Genomic DNA, 23,795 nt, shown 5'->3' with positions numbered 1-23,795 from the left:
TATACTAGTCCTCTCCAAATGAATGCTAACATCTCATTTATCTTCCTACTACCGACCAACCTGCAAATTAACCTTTAGGAAATCCTACAGGAGGACTCCCAAGGCCCATGTCATGCCCGAACATATCTCTGTATAAAACAATTAAATGTAGCTACACAATTAAGCACACCTTTAATTCCTCCATTTTTTCATTTGGGATCCACTGTGTATCAGCTTTCTTATATTCCATAAGCTGCTGCTCCTGAGGATAGATGTGTTTGTCCATGAATTCAGTCAGCTTGTGGTACAGCTCTTGCACTTGAGCAGGTAGTCCCACAGGCGAGATGATCAAATGCCCTTTCGAAACTGACTCTGAAAGACTGCGGTGATTAACATCAGGCAAAGATGGAGACAGGAAATGGGCTGGTGACATTCTCTGCTGGCTCCACGTGGAGTACTTTCTCACTGCAGGGCCTGCGTTGCCAGCAGGAATTGAATTGAAGATTCGGAATCCCTCCCTTACAGCAAACACCCATGCCAGCTCAGCTGTTATCTCAGCAAGTCCCCCAACGCTGTCAGCTTTAGCTGAACTTGCCTGTCCTGAACAGAATATTAAGCAGAAAATTAAACCACTGAACTGTATATGCAGCATATATCTGTGCAGTGTTCCAGTTTGGAGACCACAAACCAGAGCACTGACGTCCTTTTCAGATAAAATGTACTTAACAGCAGTAATATACGTAACTGTACCAAATATAACGCCTGGGCAGGTACCAACATATTGTCTTCAACTGTAGCTGTTAACATTTAGTAAGTACTGTACTAGGTTCCATTCTAATGACAAAGTCAGCTAAATAAATATGAGAATGGAAGATCAAGTTTTCATTTTATTTCTTCATTAAAGAATTATGAAATATCATTATAGTCCTTACAGCTCCAGTCACCCAGTGTTACTGTCCTTACCACTCCAGTCACCCAGTGTTACTCTCATTACAGTTCCAGTCACCCAGTGTTACTCTCATTACAGTTCCAGTCACCCAGTGTTACTCTCGTTACAGCTCCAGTCACCCAGTGTTATTCTCATTACAGTTCCAGTCACCCAGTGTTACTCTCATTACAGTTCCAGTCACCCAGTGTTACTCTCATTACAGTTCCAGTCACCCAGTGTTACAGTATATGTGGAGTTTGTGTGTTGGCACTGTGACTATGAATTTCTCTTGCTGTTCCAATTTCTTCCCACATACCAAAGATGTGGGAGGGTGCCAAGGTAGCATTGTGCTTTGTGTGATAGTGTTACAGATTGGGACATGGGACACTGGTGTTTGGAGTTCAATTCCGGCAGCGTCTCCAAGGAGTTTGTACATCATCCCCATCAATCTGTGGCTTTCCTCCGGGTGCTCCGGTTTCCTCCCATTGTCCAAAGACATATCGGTAAGTAGGTTAACTGATCATTGTAAATTGTCCTGTGATTAGGCTAGGGTTAAATCGGTGGGTTACTGGGCGTTGTGACTTGTTCAGCAGGAAGGGCTTATGCTCCTAACTAACTAGATAAAAACATACACAAAATGCTGGAGGAACTCAGCAGGCCAGGCAGCATCTAAGGAAAACAGTAAACAGTCGATGTTACAGGCTGAGACCCTTCATCTGGACTGGAAAAACAAAGATGAGAAGTCAGAGTAAGAGGGTGAGGGAGGGGAGAGAGGAGTACATAGTGGCAGGTGATAGATGAAACCAGGAGAGGGAGAAGAGTGAGGTTAAGGGCTGAGAAGTTGATTGGTGAAAGAGATAAAGGGCTGAAGAAGGGAATCTGATAGGTTGGGGTAGAAGATCATGGAGAAAATGTCATCTATAAATACCTGAGGGCCAAAGAAACGTGAGCTAGCAGAATTCAAAGGTCAACTGAAGGAGTAGCCACACAGGACCGAAGCAAGTGAACAGGAGGGAGGGTCAGTATAAAAATGATCACTCCCAGACAGAAACACCAACAACTGCCCACTGAGGATGTCCGCTCAGCTGCTGATGAAAGGTCTGCAAGCTTGCTGAACAGTACAACATCAATTAATGACATGCCCATTTATGCTTCATATTTCATGTCAATGATCCAGATGACGGCAATGGAGATATTTACCATTACCTGAGAAATGCCGTTGACATCTTCTTCTGGTGTTTAAAACTTTTCAGAAAGTAAAACTGCAATCTGATCTAGAAATAGTGAGAGATTTTAATGTGCATTGCTAATGCAGTGATGAGGTCAGAGTTAAATCCATTAAAGGGAAAATGTGGATAACACAGTGCAGTTATTAAGAGCATATAGTGAAGGGAAACAAGACCCAGGGTATTAAAGAGAACCTCAGTGTATTTGCAGAAGACCTTGATTAGAAATATAGGAAATATAGAAAAGGGTCTAATTATCTGTAGTAAGATTTGTAGGTCCCAGAAAATGTTGAGAAGAGTTTCTCCTAGATTAATACACAAGTTAAAAACCCTTAGATGTTATAGGAGCCACACATCTGTTCTTCTTCTGCATTGTATTCAGTGCTATGCATTTATTATGGTAACTAGTCACAAGTTAACAAATTTTATAACACATGCCAGTGCTAATAAACCTGATTCCAATTCTGAGTTGGTGGGGGTGGGGGGGAGGCACAGTAAAAGCGAAGGGAATAAGTTGCATATTCGAAGTTTGTAGCTTGGGACCAGCACATGTCGTATCTTTTGCTGACTGCTCAGTAACGGTTAATTGCACTGAGCTTAAACTTGGTTAAGCTTAAGTTTCATCGCTTCAAGACAGTATGTTTCCTGATTGTTAATAAATGGTTTGTCTCTTAGATCAATCATTGGAGTGTCATAGAAACATAGAAAACCTACAGCACAATACAGGCCCTTTGGCTCCCAAAGCTGTGCTGAACATGTCCCTACCTTAGAACACCCTAGGCTTTACCCATAGCCCTCTATTTTACTAAGCCATAAAAGTATAAAAAATCTGTAGGGTCACAGGCAGCAACAATTGTTTTGGTTTTGGCACTACAAATATCATACAACCATAATAGTCCAAACAGTGGATCTCATAGTATAGGGAAATGGCTGGGGCAGACTTTACTGAACTATTTAAAGTCATGTATTGACAAGGCGACTGTGGTTAAATAAGTCTTAATGATGTCAGATACACACAAGATATTAGAATTTTTTTTTCATCTTTGTAATCATATACACCAAGAACAGGCTCCTGGTTCAAGCTGTCGTTGGAAATTTAAAACTAATCTTCTAAGAGAAATGTACCCAGATGGAAGAGATTAATGCCTTGCCTTTGAAAAGCTAAGTACAAACTGCTTCATAATCAATGCTATTTCCTGGTTTTCATATCTCATCCTATTTAGATGATTGAAGAGAATTGTTCCCAAACATCTCTTTTATTTAAGTTGACTAGCATCTATTTTGCTTCTCGCAGGAGATGAATTAACTTTTAGTGGAGGTGAACATTTATCACTGAAATTTCATTAGCAAATGGGTCAGTAATCATATAGAGTTCCCAATAGCCAAGTACTAAAGTGATCAGCAGTGCAAATCTTTTCGCTTTTTCTTCTGCAAGCTGTCAAGGTCAAATGTAGTAACCTAGCTGACAGCAATAAACCAGAACTTGTGACCTACAGAGCTCGATATGGACCTGTAAAACCTAGTCTTATGAAATGGATTGCAGTAATATTTGAGCCCCCAATGATGCCTCAGTCATACAGCGCTCTGTATTACTTCTCCAAATCCTGTGTTACATGGTCTAGTCCTTCTGGATTGGGTCACTGTGTCATCCATGCAGCAGAAGCAGAAAGCATTCCATGTCAAATTCCAGACTCTCACCTTGAAGTGATCGCTTATGAATACCCTGGATTATCACTGCAACTCGGAAGAAGGAAAAAGCCATATAGAAATTCCAGTTCTCTATTGGATTTATCCCCATGTTGTCACAATAAAGGGCTAAGTATTCCAAATCAGATGGGATTCCTAATTCCTTCAAATCACACTTACGCATTCCTGCGGCAGAATCAAAAGAGACAAAATCAGGGTTGAATCACCACAGTAAGTCCACTTCTTCAATTACTAACCTGAAGATAATTGCATCACAAACACCAAGTAGACTGAATTAAAAATCAAAAACTTAGAGCAAAAATAATATACATCCAAACCACCGGGCGTCAGGGTGGAGATACGTCTCTACCAAAGGAGGTTCTTCCCTCCTCTAGCCCACAGGTCACCCTTTGGCAAGGTGTAGCACCTACTTAGCCCATCCCCCTACCCCAATCAGGGTCACGTGAAGACATGGAGGAGGTGCTGGATGATTGTATGAGCAGCTGATGCAACTCACAAGTCCTGGTTATGCACCCACTGACTCCAGGCAGACAATCTCTTAAGAGTATTAGTAATGACTGGGGTCATCCGTCTCATAAAGGCACTGCCCAGAAGGTGGCAATTGCAAACCACTTCTGTGGAAATATTTGCCAAGAACAATCACAGTCCTGATCACGATCACCCACAGCACATAATGAATGAATGAATGATCCAAACTACATTATCCCAGCTTGATTCAGTGATATTTCTAATGGCTCACAGCAGTGAGATCATGATCCAAGTTTCAATGCAGAAACTTAAGCATATCACTTACATACACTTAAATGCAATCTGAAGAACATATTGCGCCTTTGGAAATGCTGTATTACTGAAGTATTAAAATTAAGGCCACCCAGGGTCAAAGTCTGCTTAAATGAAGGTAGCAGTTTCAACAGAATAACCTGCAGGGTAAATGAATTTATGCAGTGATTTGGCCCAGAATTTACCCTTAACAATACCAAAAAGAGGTTAGATGCATATTTACCTCATGGGGAAGCATGGTATATGGAAAATGCCAGCAAATTTTACCATTAAAGATGTTGCTCACTGTGGGAAAGGTATAAGTTCATCATTTTTTTTCAAATGACCCCAATGAGAGAATATTGCTTAACTTATATATTACCTCTGCAAAGGGGGAAGTCCTCTGGGAAATGGTGTGCCATACAGCTGAATGCCACATCAGAGATGGGGTCTCCCAAAGTGGACAACTCCCAATCCAACACTGCCAGCACCTCAGGTTTATCAGGGTGGAAAATAAGATTATCCAGCCTAAATCACAGAGGCAAGGATGGAATGAAATGGAATGGATGTAGGGAAGAAATGTTTGGTAAAGATAAAGAGGTAATAGAAGGGGTAGGGAGAGATAGGAAAGGGAAAATAAGTGACCGGAGGGAGAATGGGTAGAGAAAAAATGAAAAACAGTGAGAAGTGTGGGAAAAAAGAGAAAACAAATATTTAAACTATAGTTCAAGCTATACTTGCTACACAACAGATTCTTAAGCTTACAGTAAGTATGCATACATACAGTATATAGATAGTTAAATTAAATAAGTGTAAAAATAGAAATAAAAAAGTAGGAAGGTATTGTTCATGGATTCAATGTCCTTTCAGAAATCGGACAGCAGACGGGAAGAAGCTGTTCTTGAATTGCTAAGTGTGTGCCTTCAGGCTTCTGTACCCCCTCCCCGATGGTAGTAATGAGAACAATTTCTTAAATACATCAGTGCCATGGTGACAAATTAGAAGAGGATATTGTGTCTCATTGTTTAAGTTGTCTTCAAAGCCCCATGGAATCTACATCTTAGTCTTAAATATCACATCCAACCATTAACTCTGAAGTTGAAGGATGACTTCTCCAATGAAACTATTATACAGCAAAGAAACAGGCTCTTTGGCACAACTCATCCCAACCGGCATGTTGTCTTCCTGAGTTAATTCCATTTGACCCATGCCCCTCTAACCCTTTCCTATCTATGTACCTGTCTAATTGCCTTTTAAATGCTGCATTGTACCTGCTTCTACAGCTTCCTCTGGCAACTTGTCCCACAGACCCCACCCCACCCCCAACCTCCACGTGAAAAAGTTAAACCTTGGGTCCCTTTCAAACCATCTACAAATACATGGACGGGCAATAAATCATACACACCTGAAGTCTCCATGCACAACTGTGGTCCTATCCTGCTTTGGAAGGTGTTGTGGAAGCCAGCTCATGAGTCGCTCTATCGCCGGAATAACTTGAGTTTCAGTTGCTCGATACTGTTTTGTCCATATTTGAACTTGCCGCTCAATGTAATTGCCTTAAATAAAAATATCATTAAAACAATGCCAGCTCCAGACAAAGAAGTGCCGAGCAGGTATTAAACTTTGAAGAAACAAGAAATTAAACTGACAATAGTATTGTTTTCCATTGATGCTTACAGATTTTCCAAAATAGCTTACTGTGATAAAGATCAAATTCATTCCAAAGATCCCAAGTTTTCAGTCTTGGTATTAACTAATATTAAACAAATTTGAATTATTATGATTTATCTTGTTGATTTTGGTTTGAATAAAACAAATATCAGCCATTAGATGTTCAATCCAATGTACACATAAGCAAATAAACAGAGCTGAAATCATACACTGATATTCTACCACATTGTAATCTCGGAAGACTAGCACACATGCTCCTGCATACAAACTTCAGATTAAGAAATCTAGCTCTCAACTTGCATGACAGGCACATTGAATAATTCAAAATTTATTTAAAAAATCTTAGTGATGATGAAAGAAATAACTCCATTCTGTACATAAGCAGAAGGAGCAAATGCACAAAAAGTAGTAACTAATCACAAAGAAACACAGAAAATGCTGAAGGAACTCAGCATGTCAGGCAGCATATAAGGAAATTAATAAACAGTTGACATTTTGGGCAGAGACTCTTCATCAGGACTGGAAAGGAAGTGGCTTGGCCCAAAATGTCGACAGCAGATGCTGCCTGAATTGCTGAGCTCCTCCAGCATTGTGTGTGTGTTACCTTGGACTTCCAGCATCTGCAAATTTTTTCATGTTTTTGATACTAATCAGAAAGAGTCCTGTACCGTGTTTTCCAAAATCCTCCAATCCAGCAGCCAGAATATCCAGCTTGTGAATCTGGCCTAGAACACGAATCATGGCACTGTAAATGTCTCCTCGCTCGCTGACAGTTAATCCTGGCAATGTTGGGTCCTTAAATATTCTTCCTGGGCAGTACTCCATCAGATAAAAGGAAGTCCCAAGAACACTGGAAAAATAGGGGAAAAACGCTGTTTTACATGGAATTAATTATATAGTACTGAAATGCAAATACATTTTCAGATATAACTAGGTAACAGGGCAATACATAGTCCCAAAAATCAAATAAATAATAATCGCAAGTAAGCTATGAGCATTTACTCTCCCTCCATCACCAGCTCAAATTCCCTCATCGCTCTAAATCTCGTCAATTTGCTTTTCATCACACTACATTCTCTGGTTTCTCTCGTTCCTTCCATTTTTATTGCATGTTGAAATATCCCAGCCGTGGGTGCTGCAGAAATGGAAGACATTGCTGAACAATGGGCACAATAGGGTGATATGATAGATGAGAATGCTGTGTGCTCAGAGCATCTATGTTACTCAAGCAATGGACTGCGATTTGTGAAGCCATTAGGAGAAATAAAAGCTCTTTCCATGTGAGATACTGCACAGAACAGGCCCTTCCAATTCTTCGAGCCACACTGCCCAGCAATCCCGATTTAATCCTAGCCTAATTGTGGGATAATCAATGACCAATTACCCTACCAACTGGTACATCCTAGAATTGTGGGAGGAAACTGGCACACCTGGAGGAAATCCACAAAGCCACAGGGAGAATGTACAAACTCCTTACAGGCAGCGGCAGGAATTGAACCTGGGTTGCTGGGACTGTAAAGCATTGTGCTAACCACTATGTTACCGTGCCACCTTATACAGCCTTGTAAATCACGTGTTCCAGTGGGCATGCAAGTCACAGTGACCCAGAGAGCTATGCTGACTGGAGTCAGGGCATTGTGTTTTGGCTCTTGGTAGGGTCACCTATGCCAAACAGGTCAAAGGAGACTAAGAGTGGTCCATCAGTCCTCCAGGTTTGGGTGTTCAGCTCAGGGCTAACAACCCTGACTTATCAAAATGAATAGTTACGGAAACAGCAATGAAGAATCCTACTATATCTGGACACGACTGTACAGAAAGACAGAAATAGAGGGCGCTTCTATCTTTCTTTCTCAGTCTTTTTTATTAAGTTTTGAATTGATAAACATAACAATGATATTGATACAAAGCAATGGGGATTATATTAATATCATTTAACGTATACAGTCACAGACTCTGAGTAACATGTGTAATCTAAGCCTCCCAATCTCTTAATAACTGAACATGAAAAAGGTTCAAAAAATTTTATACAGAAAAAAAAGTCCCCCTAAAGAAAAAATAAAAAATAACAAAATAAAATTAAAGCTGGGCTGCCATGTTTCATCGCAATTGCAATAATAGGATGAGGTTGTAAATCAATACACAAAACTACTGAAATAATATCAAAAATGTCTTTCCAATATTTTTCCAAAAGAGGGCATGACCAGAACATATGTGTCAAGGAAGCTACCTCAAACTTACATCTGTCACAGACAGGATTTATATGGCAATAAAAACAAGCTAACTTATCCTTAGACATATGTGCCCTATGAACTAACTTAAATCATATCAAAGCATGTCTAGTACACATTGAAGAAATGTTAACTATTAGAGAATTTTCTCCCATTTCTGTATAGGTAAAAATATCTGAAGTTCTCTCTCCCATTCATTCTTAATTTTATCAGATGCATCTAGTCGTATTTTCGTAATCAGATCATAAATAATTGCTATTCAACTTTTCTGATAGGGGTTTAAACCTAAAAATTTTTCTGTAATTTCGGTTTGATGTGGTATCAAAAAAGTAGGTAAAATAACATTCAAAAATCTGCAAATATCTGAAAAAATGTGATCTAGGCAAATTATATTTATTAGACAACTGTTCAAAAGACATGAGACAGTAATCCATAAATAAATCACGAAAACATGTTATTCCCTTCATTTTCCATAAAAGAAAAGCTTGATCAGCTCTGGATGGCTGGAAGAAAAAATTAGATATAATAGGACTTGATAGGGTAAATTTATTCAATCCAAAAAATTTACAAAATTGAACCATATTCTTATTGTAATTTTAGTTATCAGATTAGTCGTTTGTTTATTCAGTTTAGTAAGTGCAAAGGGAAGCGAGGCCCCTAAAATAGAAGCCAATGAGAACCCCTGTACAGGGGTTGCACTCAAGGTTCACCCATCGTGGACACTGAATTTCATCCAAATCTTGTATCCAGAACGTTAAATACCGAATATTAATTGCCCAATAATAGAATCTTAAGTTCGGCAATGCCAAACTGCCATTCTTTTTTGATTTCTGTAAATATTTCTTACTTAACCTAGGATTTTTATTCTGCCATATATACGAAGACATTTTAGAATCTATAATATCATAAAAGGATTTAGAGATGAAGATTGGTACTGCCTGAAATAGACACAGAAATTTAGGTAAAATAATCATCTTAATAGCATTAATTCGACCAATCAATGATAAGGACAATGGGGACCATTTAGTAAGTAGTTGTTTAACATGATCAATTAAAGGTAAAAAGTTAACTTTAAATAGATCCTTATGCTTCTTAGTAATTTTAACACCCAAATAAGTAATCAGTAACCAGTCTAATTGGTGATTGTCCATAGACTGGGACTTGCATATTTAATGGGAAAAGCTCACTCTTATTAAGATTCAATTTATAACCAGAAGAATGACTAAACTGAACAAGTAGTGATATTACTGCAAGGATGGATTTCTCTGGGTTAGAGTTAAATAGTAACAGCTCATCTGAATATAGTGATACATTATGCGCCCCATTCCCACGAATAATGCCAAATATATTGGGTGAATCATGAACAGTGATTGCCAAGGGCTCCAAGGCATTATCAAATAGTAAAGGACTTAAGGACAACCCTGTCTAGTACCTCGAAAAAGCATGAAAAAGGGGTTCTCTGATTATTGGTAAGTACAGAAGCCAAAGGTGTATGATATGTTAATTTAATCCAAGATATGAACTTTGTGCTAAAATTAAATTTCTCAAGCGTGTTAAAGAAATATTCCCATTCAACTCTATCATACGCCTTCTCGGCGTCAAGCAAAATAACACATTCTGGAGTTTTAGATGAAGTATATATAATGTTCATTAACCTCCTAAGATTAAAATACAAATAACGATTTTTAATAAATCCTGTCTGGACCTCGGAGACAATTTGTGGCAATACATTTTCCAATCTAATTGCCAATATTTTGGAAAAGATTTTGGAGTCCACATTCAACGAGGATATAGGTCTATATAGTACACATTCAGTGGGGTCTTTATCTCTTTTAGGAATTAAAGAAATAGATGCTTCATAAAATGATTATGGTAATTTAACCTACAAATAAGGCATCCTTAAAGATTCTACGTAACTAAGGAGAAAGTAGATTTGAAAAAGATTTTTAAAATTCTACTGTATACCCATCCAAACCAGCTGCTTTACCAGAATTCATCAAAGAAATTGCTTTCTTTATTTCTTCTTCCATGATGGGTGCATCTAATGCTAAACGTTCATTAAGTGGTAATTTCGGAATATTAAATTTCCTTAAAAATTCATGCATTATGGTAGAATTGTCATGAAATTCTGTTTGGTATAAAGAGGTATAGAATTCTTGAAAAGACTTATTAATTTTGTCATGGTCAACCGTCAAAATATCATCCTGTTTATGAACTGTAATAATCTGATGTTTAGCCGAAACAACTTTTGATTGGTTCGCCAGTAATTTACCTGATTTATTACCATATATATAAAGTTGACTCTTAGTTTTAAGTAACTGATTTTCAATCGGGAATGTTAATAGCAAACTTGTGTTGCATCTGAAGTTCAACTCTCTTTTTATAAAGCTCCAGATTAGGAGCAGCAGAATATTTTTTACCCACTTCTTTAATCTTATCAACCAATGTACGTATTTCATTATTAATTCATTTTTTCAAAACAGCAGAATATGAAATAATTTGCCCATGAATGTATACGTTAAAAGTATCCCATAATATCCCACTGGAAATTTCTTCTGTAAAGTTAGTTGAAAAGAAAAAGGCAATCTGTTCTTTAATAAAGTTAACAAAGTTTAAGTCCTGAAGCTGAGTAGAATTAAAGCGCCATTGTCTAGTACTAAAAGTTACATCAGTTAATTTGATTGGTAGTTTCAAGGGCACATGATCGGAAACAGTGATTGCATCGTGCTCACAAGCAGTAACAGACAGAACTAATCAAGAGTCGATTAAAAAAAGTAATCAACTCGAGTAATTATGATATACATGAGAACAACTCGAGTAATTATGATATACATGAGAAAGGAATGAGAACTCTTTATGGATGTTAGGATGTAAAAACTTCCACATTTCTAAAATTCTGGAGTCAACTAAAAAGGAATTAATAAAAATAGCGGATTTGCTTGGAAGTACCTGATTGGATGCAGACCTGTCCATCGAGGGATTCAGGCAGCAGTTAAAATCTCTGCCCATTATCAACATATATTCATTTAAATTAGGAAGAGATGAAAATAGATGCTTAAAGAATTCAGGTTAGTCGGCATTTAGTTCATAGATATTAACCATAACAACTTTTTGGTTATAAAGTAAACCAGTAATTAACAGAAATCTACCTTTTGCATCTGAGATTGTTTCATAGTGAACAAATGAAATTGAGGAGTCTATAAAAATAAAGACTCCTTTCACCTTAACCTGCAAGTTAGAGTGAAATTGTTGTACTTTACAAAACCTAAAAAAAGGCTGATTATCCTCCTTCCTCACACAAGTTTCCTGGGCAAAGATCATCTGAAAAACTTTGAATGAAAAACTTCAAAAATCTTCTTCCATTTAATCGAATGCTTCAAACCATGCGTATTCCATGAGACAAAGTTAATAATATTATCCATTTTATTTGAATAAACCATATGGTATGTAAAGGGTTAACCTTACTGCATAGGAAACTCATGATTTAGGAAAAGGGAAAAAGGTTTAAAGGGGAACCAGAAGTTACAACAATTCAGACATATTTGTAGTTTCAAATCAGCCCAGATGAAATAAACTAAACTAAAAATAGCCCCACCCCCACCCACAAAAGTCCGAAAACTAGCCAATACACAGCCAGAAAGCTAACTAGAAATTCCCCTACCCCCTTCTCTCTTGAAGGCAGATTTCCAAAGTGGAAAAGAATGCAAAATGCCACCCATAGTCAAAACATTGAGAAAAGAATGCCATAATAAACACCAAACAAACGTTAAAAAAAGCAGCCATTTCCAAAACATTTTGAAAAGTGAGATCTTGGAAAGTGAAGCAGAATACAATCTTAATTATATTTCAAGGAAAAAAACAATCAATCACCAAATCAGTTTCTTAATTATTTTCAAAAATGAATTGAAAATAATAAAATAAAATAATAAAGGAAAAACAAGGAACTTTAACATAGAAGCATGATAAACTTCCATATTCCAAAACAAAGTACGAGTGTTATCAAACCAAGGGCAAAAATCTTCAAACTTCAAAAGTCCAGATCTATGAACTGTTTATTAACTTATAAACCAAAAGAATACAGACATGAAGGAACAGTAAATTTATTAGACAGCTGAGATTGAACGTTGATCCTCAAGGAATTGATGAGCTTCTTCCACGGGTTTAAACCATTTACGTGATTAATTAGGCAGAACAACCCTGAAACGAGCTGGAAATAGCAGAGCCGGTTGAAACTTTCTTTGATAAAGCTCGGACATCACCGGTTTAAAAAGCGATCTTTCTCGCATCACTTCGGGACTGCAGTCTTCAACCAGACGAAACTTGAGGTCCACATGTTCAATAACCCCTTTCCGACGGGCAATTCGAATTAAATGCTCCTTAATATGCGCATAGCGGAATCAGAGTATAACAGGTCGAGTCTTCAACTCTTTAGGAGGTGTTGCTCTTAAAGCACGGTGAGCACGATCAAGTATAGGGGGAGTAGAGAGAACTTCAGAGCCAAACACATCCATTAAAAATTGAGTAAAGAATTTAGTAAGGTCACCACTCTCAACATCTTCATGGAGTCCTATTATTCGCAGGTTCTGTCTATGACTGTGACTTTCCAGGTCAATAATTTTGAGTTTATACTGTTCCAGTATTTGAGTGGTTGAAATTAATTTCTTTTCCAATGCATCCAATCTACAATCTCTCTGTCTTCCAGCCTCATCGAGTTCAGAAATTTGCCGCTGTTGTTTTTCACTCTCCCACTTATGTGCTCCCAGTCTACTTTCGATCTCCTTTAACAATACTTCCAAAGTAGAACATCTTTTATAGAATTTATCATCCAGGAGTTTGACATAGCCTCCAAAGTGAGTTGAGGTGGTTTAGGCTATTTGGAGTCACCTTCTCTCCTACCACTTCCATTACCGGCTTCCTTGCCTTCGGCTGATGCCTCTTGCCCTCTGCTATTCATTTCCAGTGATTAAAAATCAAAGTTCAAACATATAACAGTGTTATAAACACTCTAATATAGTAGTGAAAGGGTGGTAAAAAAAACAAACTGTAAAATGAACAGAGCAAGGCCAAAATGCAACTTACTCCATCTACTGCCCCAAGAGAACTCCCAGGCCATCATTACTCTATCTGGATACGAATGTATAGAAAAACTGAGATGGAGGGCCATCATTACTCTATCTGGATACGAATGTATAGAAAAACTGAGATGGAGGGCCATCATTACTCTATCTGGATACGAATGTATAGAAAAACTGAGATGGAGGGCCATCATTACTCTATCTGGATACGAATGTATAGAAAAACTGAGATGGAGGGCCATCATTACTCTATCTGGATACGAATGTATAGAAAAACTGAGATGGAGGGCCATCATTACTCTATCTGGACACGAATGTATAGAAAAACTGAGATGGAGGGCCATCATTACTCTATCTGGATACGAATGTATAGAAAAACTGAGATGGAGGGCCATCATTACTCTATCTGGATACGAATGTATAGAAAAACTGAGATGGAGGGCCATCATTACTCTATCTGGATACGAATGTATAGAAAAACTGAGATGGAGGGCCATCATTACTCTATCTGGATACGAATGTATAGAAAAACTGAGATGGAGGGCCATCATTACTCTATCTGGACACGAATGTATAGAAAAACTGAGATGGAGGGCCATCATTACTCTATCTGGATACGAATGTATAGAAAAACTGAGATGGAGGGCCATCATTACTCTATCTGGATACGAATGTATAGAAAAACTGAGATGGAGGGCCATCATTACTCTATCTGGATACGAATGTATAGAAAAACTGAGAAACCTTTATTACCATATCTGGGTACAACTGGGTAGAAAGACAGAGGGGCCTTCATTAATATACCTGGACACGGATGTATAGACAGACAGAGATGGGGGGGACTGTATAGAAAGACAGAGATGGGGTGGGCCATCATCACTATATCTGGATACGACTGTACAGAAAGGCAGAGATGGGGGGGGGGGCATCATTACTGTTCTAAATGCCAGTGACATAATGGGCCGTAACAATATCTAAAAAGAAAGCTCGCAGACCTGCACTCAGCAGCTGTACTTTGTACTAACACAACCTGACTGCCATGATACATCTCTCAAGAGAATAAAATGTATCATAAACTCAGATTTTTCACTTGGAAGATTATTTTATTTTGTTTTCCTCCTTCCAAACTTAACTTTTCGCTCTGTCTACTTAAGATAGCATTGTGGCTTGACAGTATCAAGGGACTCAATTTTTCATCTGCTATGCCAGTTATGTTTTAGCATTTTACTGAAGTATAATTGATTTTTGTGTTAATTTTTACACTTAGTTGGAAATGAGCCAGGTTCTGACTGCCAACTTCTGTGAAGTATCTTTGCACAGTCTGCTGTGGGTTGGTTAAAAGATGTTATGCAGGCTCAAATTGCAGTTTTAAATACTAAATCTCCACATGCTGAGGTGGAAACCTTCTTTCTTACCAACAGACAGAGGATAGTACTGTGACTCTGTGCCACATTTCAGACCTACCTATTATTTCCAACATATTTCGCTTGCTGGCAATTATAATGACATAGATATAGAGACATTTCATATGTTAGAACTTTGTCTTAAATACCTGGGGTCCTCGCAAATGGCAAGTGTCCTAGGAACAGGAACTCCTTCATCTCTAAGGGCCTTCATCACCCTGAATGGACAGTAAAATGAAAAACAACATTTCAAGTTCAACCTTCTCGGTAGACTGAAAAATAATATTTAGGACAGCATATAATTAAATGCCCTCTTCAAATTCCCTATTTTAACTAATTTCCAAGTCTCCTGAATGTGAGTATAGTTCAGCATACATTCAGTGGGCACTTTATTAGGTAGCTCTTGTACTTCATAAAGTGGCCACTGAGTGTGTGTTCATGGTCTTCTGCTGCTGTAGCCCATCCACTTCAAGCTTTGATGTGTTGTGTATTCAGAGACGCTCTTCTGTACCCCACTGTTGTAACGTGTAATTATTTGAGTTGCTGATGCCTTCCTGTCAGCTTGAACCAGTCTGGCCATTCTCCTCTGACCTCGTTTTCGCCCACAGAACTACCACTCACTGTTTTTTGTTTTTTTTTATATAAACACATCCCTCTCAGTAATCAAGACTGTTGTGTGTGAAAATCCCTGGAGATGAGTAGTTCCTGAAATGCTCAAACCACCCGTCTGGTACCAAGTGATCACTTTGATCACATTTGTTCCTCATTCTGGTGCTTGGCTTGAACAAGTGAACCTCTTGACCATGTTTGGATATTTTTATGCATTGAGTTGCTGCCACATGATTGGCTGATTAGATATTGCATTAGCGAGCAGATGCACAGATCTACCTGATAAAGAGATCACTAGGTATACGTCTTTACCTCATAATCCTTGATTCAAAATTTATCCTGAATCATGGCAAGTAACCAGGTAGACTTAACCTGCTTTAGAACCTTCCACACATCAGGCTGAGTATCTGTATTTCAGATTGTTCCTTGTCCTTTCCCCTAGGTCAGGGGTTCCCCACCTTTTCCATGAATCAATACTACTAGGCAAGGGGTCCATGGACCCTTGGTTGGGAAGCCCTGCCCTAGTTGATTTGTCTTGAGTACCATAATCAACCTTACCTAAACTTTTCCCATAGTGGTACTTGCTGTACTTGGTGCATCTCTTTTCTCAGAGTCAAGCAATACATTCTTTCTCACTGGACTAGAAACATTCTGATAAAAATAATTTCTCCTAAATACACCAGAAACTTCCCCCCCAATTTATTCCATATGGTATTATCACCCAATCCTGATTATGATGTTGGTAGCCTGCATATTATTTATTTAACAGCCCAGTTTAAGATAGCCAGCTGGTGGCGTAGTGGAATCAGCGCTGGACTTCGGAGCGAAGGCTCCTGAGTTCAAATCCAGCCAGCTCCCTTGCACACTTTCCATCTGTGCTGGGTTGAGCCATGAGCTAGCAACTTGGCCTTGTAAAAACAAGAAAGCCTGCTACAATAACGCCGTCATGACGGCGTCCCGATGACTCCACTTGGAGTTAAAGGCTTTCTTCTTCTTCCAATTTAAGATGGCGTTGGTGAAGCTCAGCGACTACTTACTGGTGGCAAATAAAACGAAAAAAATAACTAAATACTTCATTAATTACAAGTTTCCTGGCGAACAATCCCTGCAACTTCCCTGCTGGAGTTGAGCTTTTGAACCACCTGTACAACCTGGCATTTCTGCAGTGGGAATTGAAGTCTCAAAGGTTCAGGACAGCTGCTGTGTGGTATGTACAGGCTGAATCAAGGTGGTGGGGTCTGGGTCAGAGAGAGGGAAGGAGCCAATGTTTGGCTATTTCTGGAACGAACTTGGCAGAAACAAATCAAGGCAAGTGGAGGCGATGGGGCCCAGACCTGGGCACAAGAGCAAGGAAAGACCCGAAGTTTAATCGATTTAAGCTAAATTGGGAAAGCTGGACGTGGGCCGAATTGAGGTGGTGGGGCATCAGCCCGAGGACGTATCAGCATGGCAAGGTCTGGGTCTGGAGCAAGTTCAGGATCATTTAAGCACCAGGCCAGATTGAAAAGGACAGGGTGCCGGGTCAGGAGGCGAGGCACAGGCTCTTTGAAGTCGCTGCTCTACGAGGTTTACTCATCTCTGTACTGAACCGTGCCTGTGGCCTGCAACGATCACAGTGTGGACTCACCTTTGTGAACCTTAGCTCTGAATGCAATTTGCTCACTTTCATTGTTTGCAGTTTTTTTCCGCACAATGGGTCTTCTTTTGTTTTAGTGGGTTCTACTGGGTTTCTTGGTTTCATGGCTGCCTTTAAAGAGAAGAATCTCAAGGTTGTATAAAGTATACACACTTGAATGAGGCTTGGTACTACACAGTAAAATCATCCACCAGTGTTAAAACAGAGATCTAAAAGTTTCTTTCTAAATTGAATAGTTGGTTCAGGGATTGTCAAGTGCTAATGCATGAGTGCAGGCTAACCTAAGAGCTATAAAGAGGAATGAGGCATGCACAAACTCCCTCCATTTTACTCTCCACACACCTGTATTCTCTTTCCACTGCATGTGCTGACTTCAGCAGTATCCCGGGTGGTTTCTTTCTCAAGACCAGCTGGTGGACCCCACTCTGCACATGGTATGTGGGATTAGATTGCCCATGACTGAACTGACGAAGGAGAAGTGGCTCTGTAAGCAGATTAGTTGTTCAGTAAATCAAACTAATCAATAAGTTAATTCCCATTACAGCAACACGGTTTACTGGCATAGTTCTCCAGAAAACTCATTGCAATGAGCACTACCAAATTAGTCTGGCCTCGACCCTTTGATCTTTTGGCATTGGTGACCCTAGCAAGAGCCAAAGCATAAAGCCCCGACTCCACCAACATAGCTCTCTGGGTCATCGATAAGCCTCCAAGGGTTGTGGTCCCCTCGGAGGTCCAAAAGATAAAGTACAACAAAAATTTACTAGATTTTGATTCCTGTGATAGTCTGTTTAAGCTGATTAGACCTGAACCCACATGAGTTCAGAAAAAATGTGACAAAGAAAACTTTAACATTGTACAGGGCTTGATATGTTCGGTGTTGGGGGTCCATATCTTGGGTCAAATGTCCAAAATGAGAGTCAACCATTCAGGACTGAGATGATAAGTAATTTCTTCAATTAGAGGATTTCTCTACTCCAGAGAATTGCTGAAGCTCAGTTGCTGAATATATTCAAAATGGAGATAATAGATTTTTGAATATTAAGAGAATCAGAGAATACATGGTTAGTATAAAAGTAAAATAATCAGCCATGATCTTATTTAAATGGAGAAATTCTGTTCTTTGCTGTTCTTATTTCTTATGTTCCTACAGAAAAGTGCTATTGGGTCATCTACTGTACCTGGTGCTCCCAGTGTGTCCTCATGTATATTGGCAAAACCCAATGTAGATTGGGAGACCGCTTCACTGAGCACCTACGCTCCGTCTATCAGATGCCTACTGTCACGATGAGGACACACTCGGGTTGGAGGAGCAACACCTTACATTCCATTTAGGTAGCTTCCAAAATGAAGGCATGAACATTGATTTCTCAAACTCCCCACCCCACCCACTTTACCATTCCCCTTCCTCTTTTGCCTCTTTCACCTATCTACTTGCCTGCACTCTCTGGTGCTCCACAACTTTTCATTCTTCCATGGCCTTTTGTCCTCTCCTATTAGATTCCCCCTTCTCCACTCCTCTATCTCTTTCACCAGTCAACTGCCCAGCTCTTTGCTTCATCCCTTCCCCCTCCCAGATTCACCTATCACCGTGTGTTTCTTCCTCCATTCCCCTGGAACGTGAACAACATACCTTCTGAACTCAGCCCCAGAGTCGTCTGGAGATACTTCTTCAGACTGTCAGTAGGAATCTCCATGTTCTTACGAACAGTCCGTGTCCTTTGAACATAGCCACGCAATGGGAAGCCCAGCAATGATTCCAGCTCCTTAATAGCTGTGGCTGTATCTGAAAACTGGAAATGAAAATGTAACACTTTTCCAAAATTGTTCAATTGTTAATTCAGCACATTTTTTAAAGTTCAATTTAATAGCAATGCACTTATAAACTCTGCAGTGGAGCTCAGTAGTGGCCTCATGAGAAAAGCAATGGTGGATTATTCAGACCAAAAGGGACTTAGATTGGATTGCAGGCCAGAGAAGCTGTAGATTTCAGTCTCTCTAGACCGGAATGGACCATGGATTCCACTCTTGATTTCCAAACAGTGACTGGAGAAAGTATAAATCTGAATAGAACATTTACTATAACTGATATATATATATATACACACACATCTGGTTCATCTATAACGCTCACTGAAGCAGATATTTGAGAAAGGAGAAAATGTTGCCAGATGATGAAAAAAAAAACTGTAATTAATATTTTGGGAATCGATGAGACGGATACAAAGCATCTCACCCAACATTAACCCATTGGAAGTTATGACCCTTTAAAATACCTGAACAGTGCTGATCCCAATCTGGGCTGCTGCTTTCAGGTTTTGCCCTACATCATCGAGGAAAATTGATTCTTCAGGACAGACCTTCAGTCGTTCCAAACAGAGCTCGTAAATACCAGAGCTCGGTTTGGAAATTCCTTCCCGGCATGACTCAACAATCTGCAATATAATGAAGAAGCTTTAAAGAAGCATTGAAGCCAAGACTTTTGACACTTAAGCCAGTTAGGTTTCTGCATCCGTTGAGCACAATTTGTCCACTTGACTCTGCTCTAACTTAAAAATCAGATAAACTGTATTAAGCAATCCCTGCTGCCTCAAATATTTTAATAATCTCAAGTCTCAATTTTTACAACACTCTCCCCTTCCAAGCTCCATCATATATTAACACCAGAGATTCTGCAAGCACAATATCCAGTTGCTGTTTCAGATTCTCCCCCCTGTGGAAGAGTCTTGGACCAAAACATTGGTACTTTATTCCTCCCCAGAGATGCTGCCTGACCTCCTGAGTTCCTCCAGCATGTTGTGTGCGTTATTCCCCAATACACTGTCAGATTAACTAAACTCTAAGGACTGCAAATGATTTTTTAATATAAAATGTTGGAAACATTAAGCAAGTCAGGCAGCAATTATGGAAAAAGAGAGTTAATGTTGTGAACTCAGTCAGCTCCATCATAGGCACACTGAAGAAGACGAAAGCCTTTAACTCCGAGTGGAGTCATTGGGATGCCATCATGGCCGCATTTTTTGCAGGCTTTCTTGTTTTTACGAGGCCAAGTTGCTAGCTCGACCCTCAACCCAGCATGGATGGAAAGCGGGCAAGGGAGCTGGCTAGATTCGAACTTGGGAACCTTTGCTCACTATGCCACCAGCCGGCCATATGCGCACTGGCCTCCCCAGTATTCAGGATATCCACAAGGAGCAATGCCTCAGAAAGGTGGCATCCATTGGCCTCATCTCATTGTTACCATCAGGGAGGAGGTGCAGAAGCCTGAAGGTGCACACTCAACAATTCTGGAACAGCTTCTACCCCTCTGGCATCAGATTTCTGAACAGATATTTAAACCCTGAACATTAACTCACTACTTTTTTCCTCACTTTTTGCACTACCTATTTAACTTTTTAAATATATATCTATATATACTTATTTCTTACTATGTGTGTGTGTGTGTGTGTGTGTGTGTGTGGGGGGAGGGAAGAGAGGGAGAGGGAGAGGGAGAGGGAGAGGGAGAGGGAGAGGGAGAGGGAGAGGGAGAGGGAGAGGGAGAGGGAGAGGGAGAGGGAGAGGGAGAGGGAGAGGGAGAGGGAGAGGGAGAGGGAGAGGGAGAGGGAGAGGGAGAGGGAGAGGGAGAGGGAGAGGGAGAGGGAGAGGGAGAGGGAGAGGGAGAGGGAGAGGGAGAGGGAGAGGGAGAGGGAGATATTGTGGTTTAATATTAAAAGCTCCTTTAATATCAGAGAATGTATACAGATTCTAAGCAGCTGCCACACCTTGCCAAGGGTAACCTACAGGCCAGCAGAGGAAAGGAGCACCTTCCACCTCCTTTGGAAAATACGTATCTCTACCCCGCCATTCAAAAGAAGCAGCATCACTCTCTAATAGTCCTCATTCACCTATATGAAATGGACTCGACCTACTATAGATTCTCCCTTTGTTCATCCCACTTAAAACCATCTTGTTTCCCTTTCCGAATTCTGACCTCTGAAATGAACAATGTCTTTCCTGCCATAGATAGGACCTGACTTCTGAGTACTACCAGCCAATTTTATGCTTATCATTAAGGATTGTTTCCTGCTGCAATGACTTCAGTCTCCATCAACTTGATTACGTCAGCCTATCCCAGTTAACAATTTTAAAAGCATCTGAAATCTGCTGTGATTTTATTCCATTCTAAATCTGCAATTCAACACACACAAAATACTGGAGGAACTCAGCAGGTCTGGCAGCAGCCGGATAAACAGTTGATGTTTCTGACCAAAAGTCCTCTTCAGGACTCAAATGTCCCAAAGAATCTGCAAGTGCCTGAGCTTGAGTTGTCCAGCTCACAACCTCTGGTCTTCTAGTTCTGTAAAATCTACCTTTTCCTCTGGGTGACTAATAGAACAATCATTCGATCCCTGCTCTTCATCTTACAAATTCTCTCTCATTCCACAAGCTCAGCATTGTAGAAGAAGTGCTAAAGAAATTTCAGGTGCAGCTGATCTCTAAACCATCCAGGACAGGGGTCCCAACCTTTTTTATGCCATGGACCGACACCATTAAGTAAGGTAGACCTCAGGTTGGGAAACTAGGAGAACCAATTGTTCAGTTTAGTGAAGTGAACAGACATGAGTTTCTTCAAGCATGGCTTCCCACTTGTGGTAGCTGCTGTACACTTGGTCCAAATTGTGAATTTCAATGGTCTTTTCTGTTTTTTTTTATTTTCATCGATTACAAATCAATGGGTAGACTCAAAGTTCATTTCCAATTTGCTATGGAGGATGATATTTTATTGTTATTTAGAGAACCAGCATGGTAACAGGCCTTTCCAGCCCAACATGCCCACGTCGCCCAACTACACCCATGTGACCAATAAGTCTACTAACTTGTAGCTGGTTCTATTGCTTCTGTGCGCAACGTAGCAAAGATGAAATAGATATAACTGCTCGATGAAGCGTACTCACCACATCGAAGAAGTTTCTTTCCAAGGGTAAGAAGCTCTGGCCTCGGAACCAAAAATTATTAGTCAGTACAGCCGTCTGCAGTCCCTCTGCCCTGATGCACTGAACTGCTTCCCTCATCGCAGAGCTAGTCCAGTCACTCACGTGATTTACCATTGCTAATAAAAAAGATCTGACTGATTCAGAAGTTTTATTCTGCGTGAGGAAAAGGAAAGTAGTTAGCACTTTTGACAGAAGCACACAATATACATGAGAAAATTAAAACAAGTAGCAAGATTAGGAAAGTATACGAGGGGAAGACAAATTAAAAAAAAAAGAAACGTGAGACAATGAATTACAATGCAATATGATCAGCAGAGTTACACTTAAAAAATATTACGATGTTGCAAATCCGAACTACAATTTGAAAACTCCTGAAATACTTAGCTACCTCAACTGATATTAGTTTATGGCCTATTGCAACAAACTCTATAACAACTTTTTCAGTGAGAATTGGATTTCCCTCCATCATCTATTTTTAAGCCTGAGTAATACTTACAGATCCCAGGTCTTTGCTGCACACTTTAATGAACTCCTCAAATGTCAGTTTCCCCCTCATGCATTGGTCCCATGCGAGGCCTTGCCCTTCACTCAGTATAGCCCGCCAGATTGATCCAGCTGGGAGACCGTTCCGCTGCTCCCACTCTGAGGAATAGAGAGGATAAAACTACAGATTCTAGATTAATGGAGAGGTGTGAGCTAGAAAATGTGAAGTTTATACTCTTTAGATAAGCTACTTCAACGAAAGATTGCCATGAATGAAAAAATGGGCTATTCTTTATATTTTCCTATGTACTTGCAACCAGTTTAAGTGCATATGTTCCACCCTACGATCCCTCCATGCACAGCTAAGAAAGCAGAAAACCTGCTGTGACAGGTACAAAAGCAGCCAAGGAACACGTTTACCTTCCCGGTAACTTTGGTCTCTGTGAAGACCTAAGCATATTACTTCTCCAATAACAGAAACGCTGAAATGAGTGAGAGGTGATCAGCTGTGTATCCTCTGTCCTAACTATGAAACTGCAAATCCCAGTTCTTTTCTACACAACTAAATGCCAGCTTTTAATCATTTTGAAAGTTTAATCATTAGGGCAGCATGGTAGTGTAGTGGTTAGTGCAACACTTTACAGTACAGGTGACCCGGATTCAACTCCTTCTGTCACTAACTGTGAGGAGTTTCTACATTCTCCCTGTGACCACGTAAATTCAGGCTTCCTCCCACAGTTCAAAGATATACCGGTTGTTAATTTAGTTGGTCGTTGTGAATTGTCCTGTGATTGGACTAGGATTAATTTGGGAGATTAGAAACATAGAAAACCTACAGCACAATACAGGCCCTTCAGCTCACAAAGCTGTGCCAAACATGTGCGAATTTTAGAAATTACCTAGGGTTACCCATAGCCCACTATTTTTCTAAGCTCCATGTACCTATCCAGGAGTCTCTTAAAAGATCCTATCGTATCTGCCTCCACCACCATCACTGGCAGCCCATTCCACGCACTCAACACCCTCTGCGTAAAAACACTTGCTCTTGACATCTCCTCTGTACCTACTTCCAACTACCTTAAAACTGTGCCCTCTCATATCAGCCATTTCAGCTCTGG

The 23,795-nt window shown here is 39.9% G+C and overlaps 1 protein-coding gene across 7 annotated transcripts in view; it reads right to left on the bottom strand.

Annotated features, from left to right (window-relative positions):
- Positions 1 to 23,795, bottom strand: part of acad11 (acyl-CoA dehydrogenase family, member 11) — a 56,869-nt gene that overhangs the window by 24,673 nt on the left and 8,401 nt on the right. For all 7 annotated transcript variants that reach the window (XR_009515410.1, XM_059987950.1, XM_059987952.1 and 4 more), the window contains exons 3-13: positions 22,691 to 22,836; positions 22,156 to 22,347; positions 19,498 to 19,656; positions 18,855 to 19,014; positions 17,564 to 17,705; positions 15,126 to 15,194; positions 6,939 to 7,120; positions 6,005 to 6,155; positions 4,982 to 5,127; positions 3,832 to 4,005; positions 170 to 579 (exon numbers count right to left, since the gene is read on the bottom strand). Coding sequence is in view for 6 of the 7 variants with exons in the window: in XM_059987950.1 (XP_059843933.1) it covers positions 170 to 579; positions 3,832 to 4,005; positions 4,982 to 5,127; positions 6,005 to 6,155; positions 6,939 to 7,120; positions 15,126 to 15,194; positions 17,564 to 17,705; positions 18,855 to 19,014; positions 19,498 to 19,656; positions 22,156 to 22,347; positions 22,691 to 22,836 (1,931 nt within the window). In the remaining variant the exon portion in view is untranslated. The remainder of the gene's footprint in view (positions 1 to 169; positions 580 to 3,831; positions 4,006 to 4,981; positions 5,128 to 6,004; positions 6,156 to 6,938; positions 7,121 to 15,125; positions 15,195 to 17,563; positions 17,706 to 18,854; positions 19,015 to 19,497; positions 19,657 to 22,155; positions 22,348 to 22,690; positions 22,837 to 23,795) is intronic.

The sequence above is a fragment of the Hypanus sabinus genome, chromosome 13, assembly GCF_030144855.1.
Source record: "Hypanus sabinus isolate sHypSab1 chromosome 13, sHypSab1.hap1, whole genome shotgun sequence".
Classification (NCBI taxonomy): domain Eukaryota; kingdom Metazoa; phylum Chordata; class Chondrichthyes; order Myliobatiformes; family Dasyatidae; genus Hypanus; species Hypanus sabinus.
Note: the sequence above shows the minus strand (reverse complement) of the source record. Positions and strands in the feature narration are given on the sequence as shown.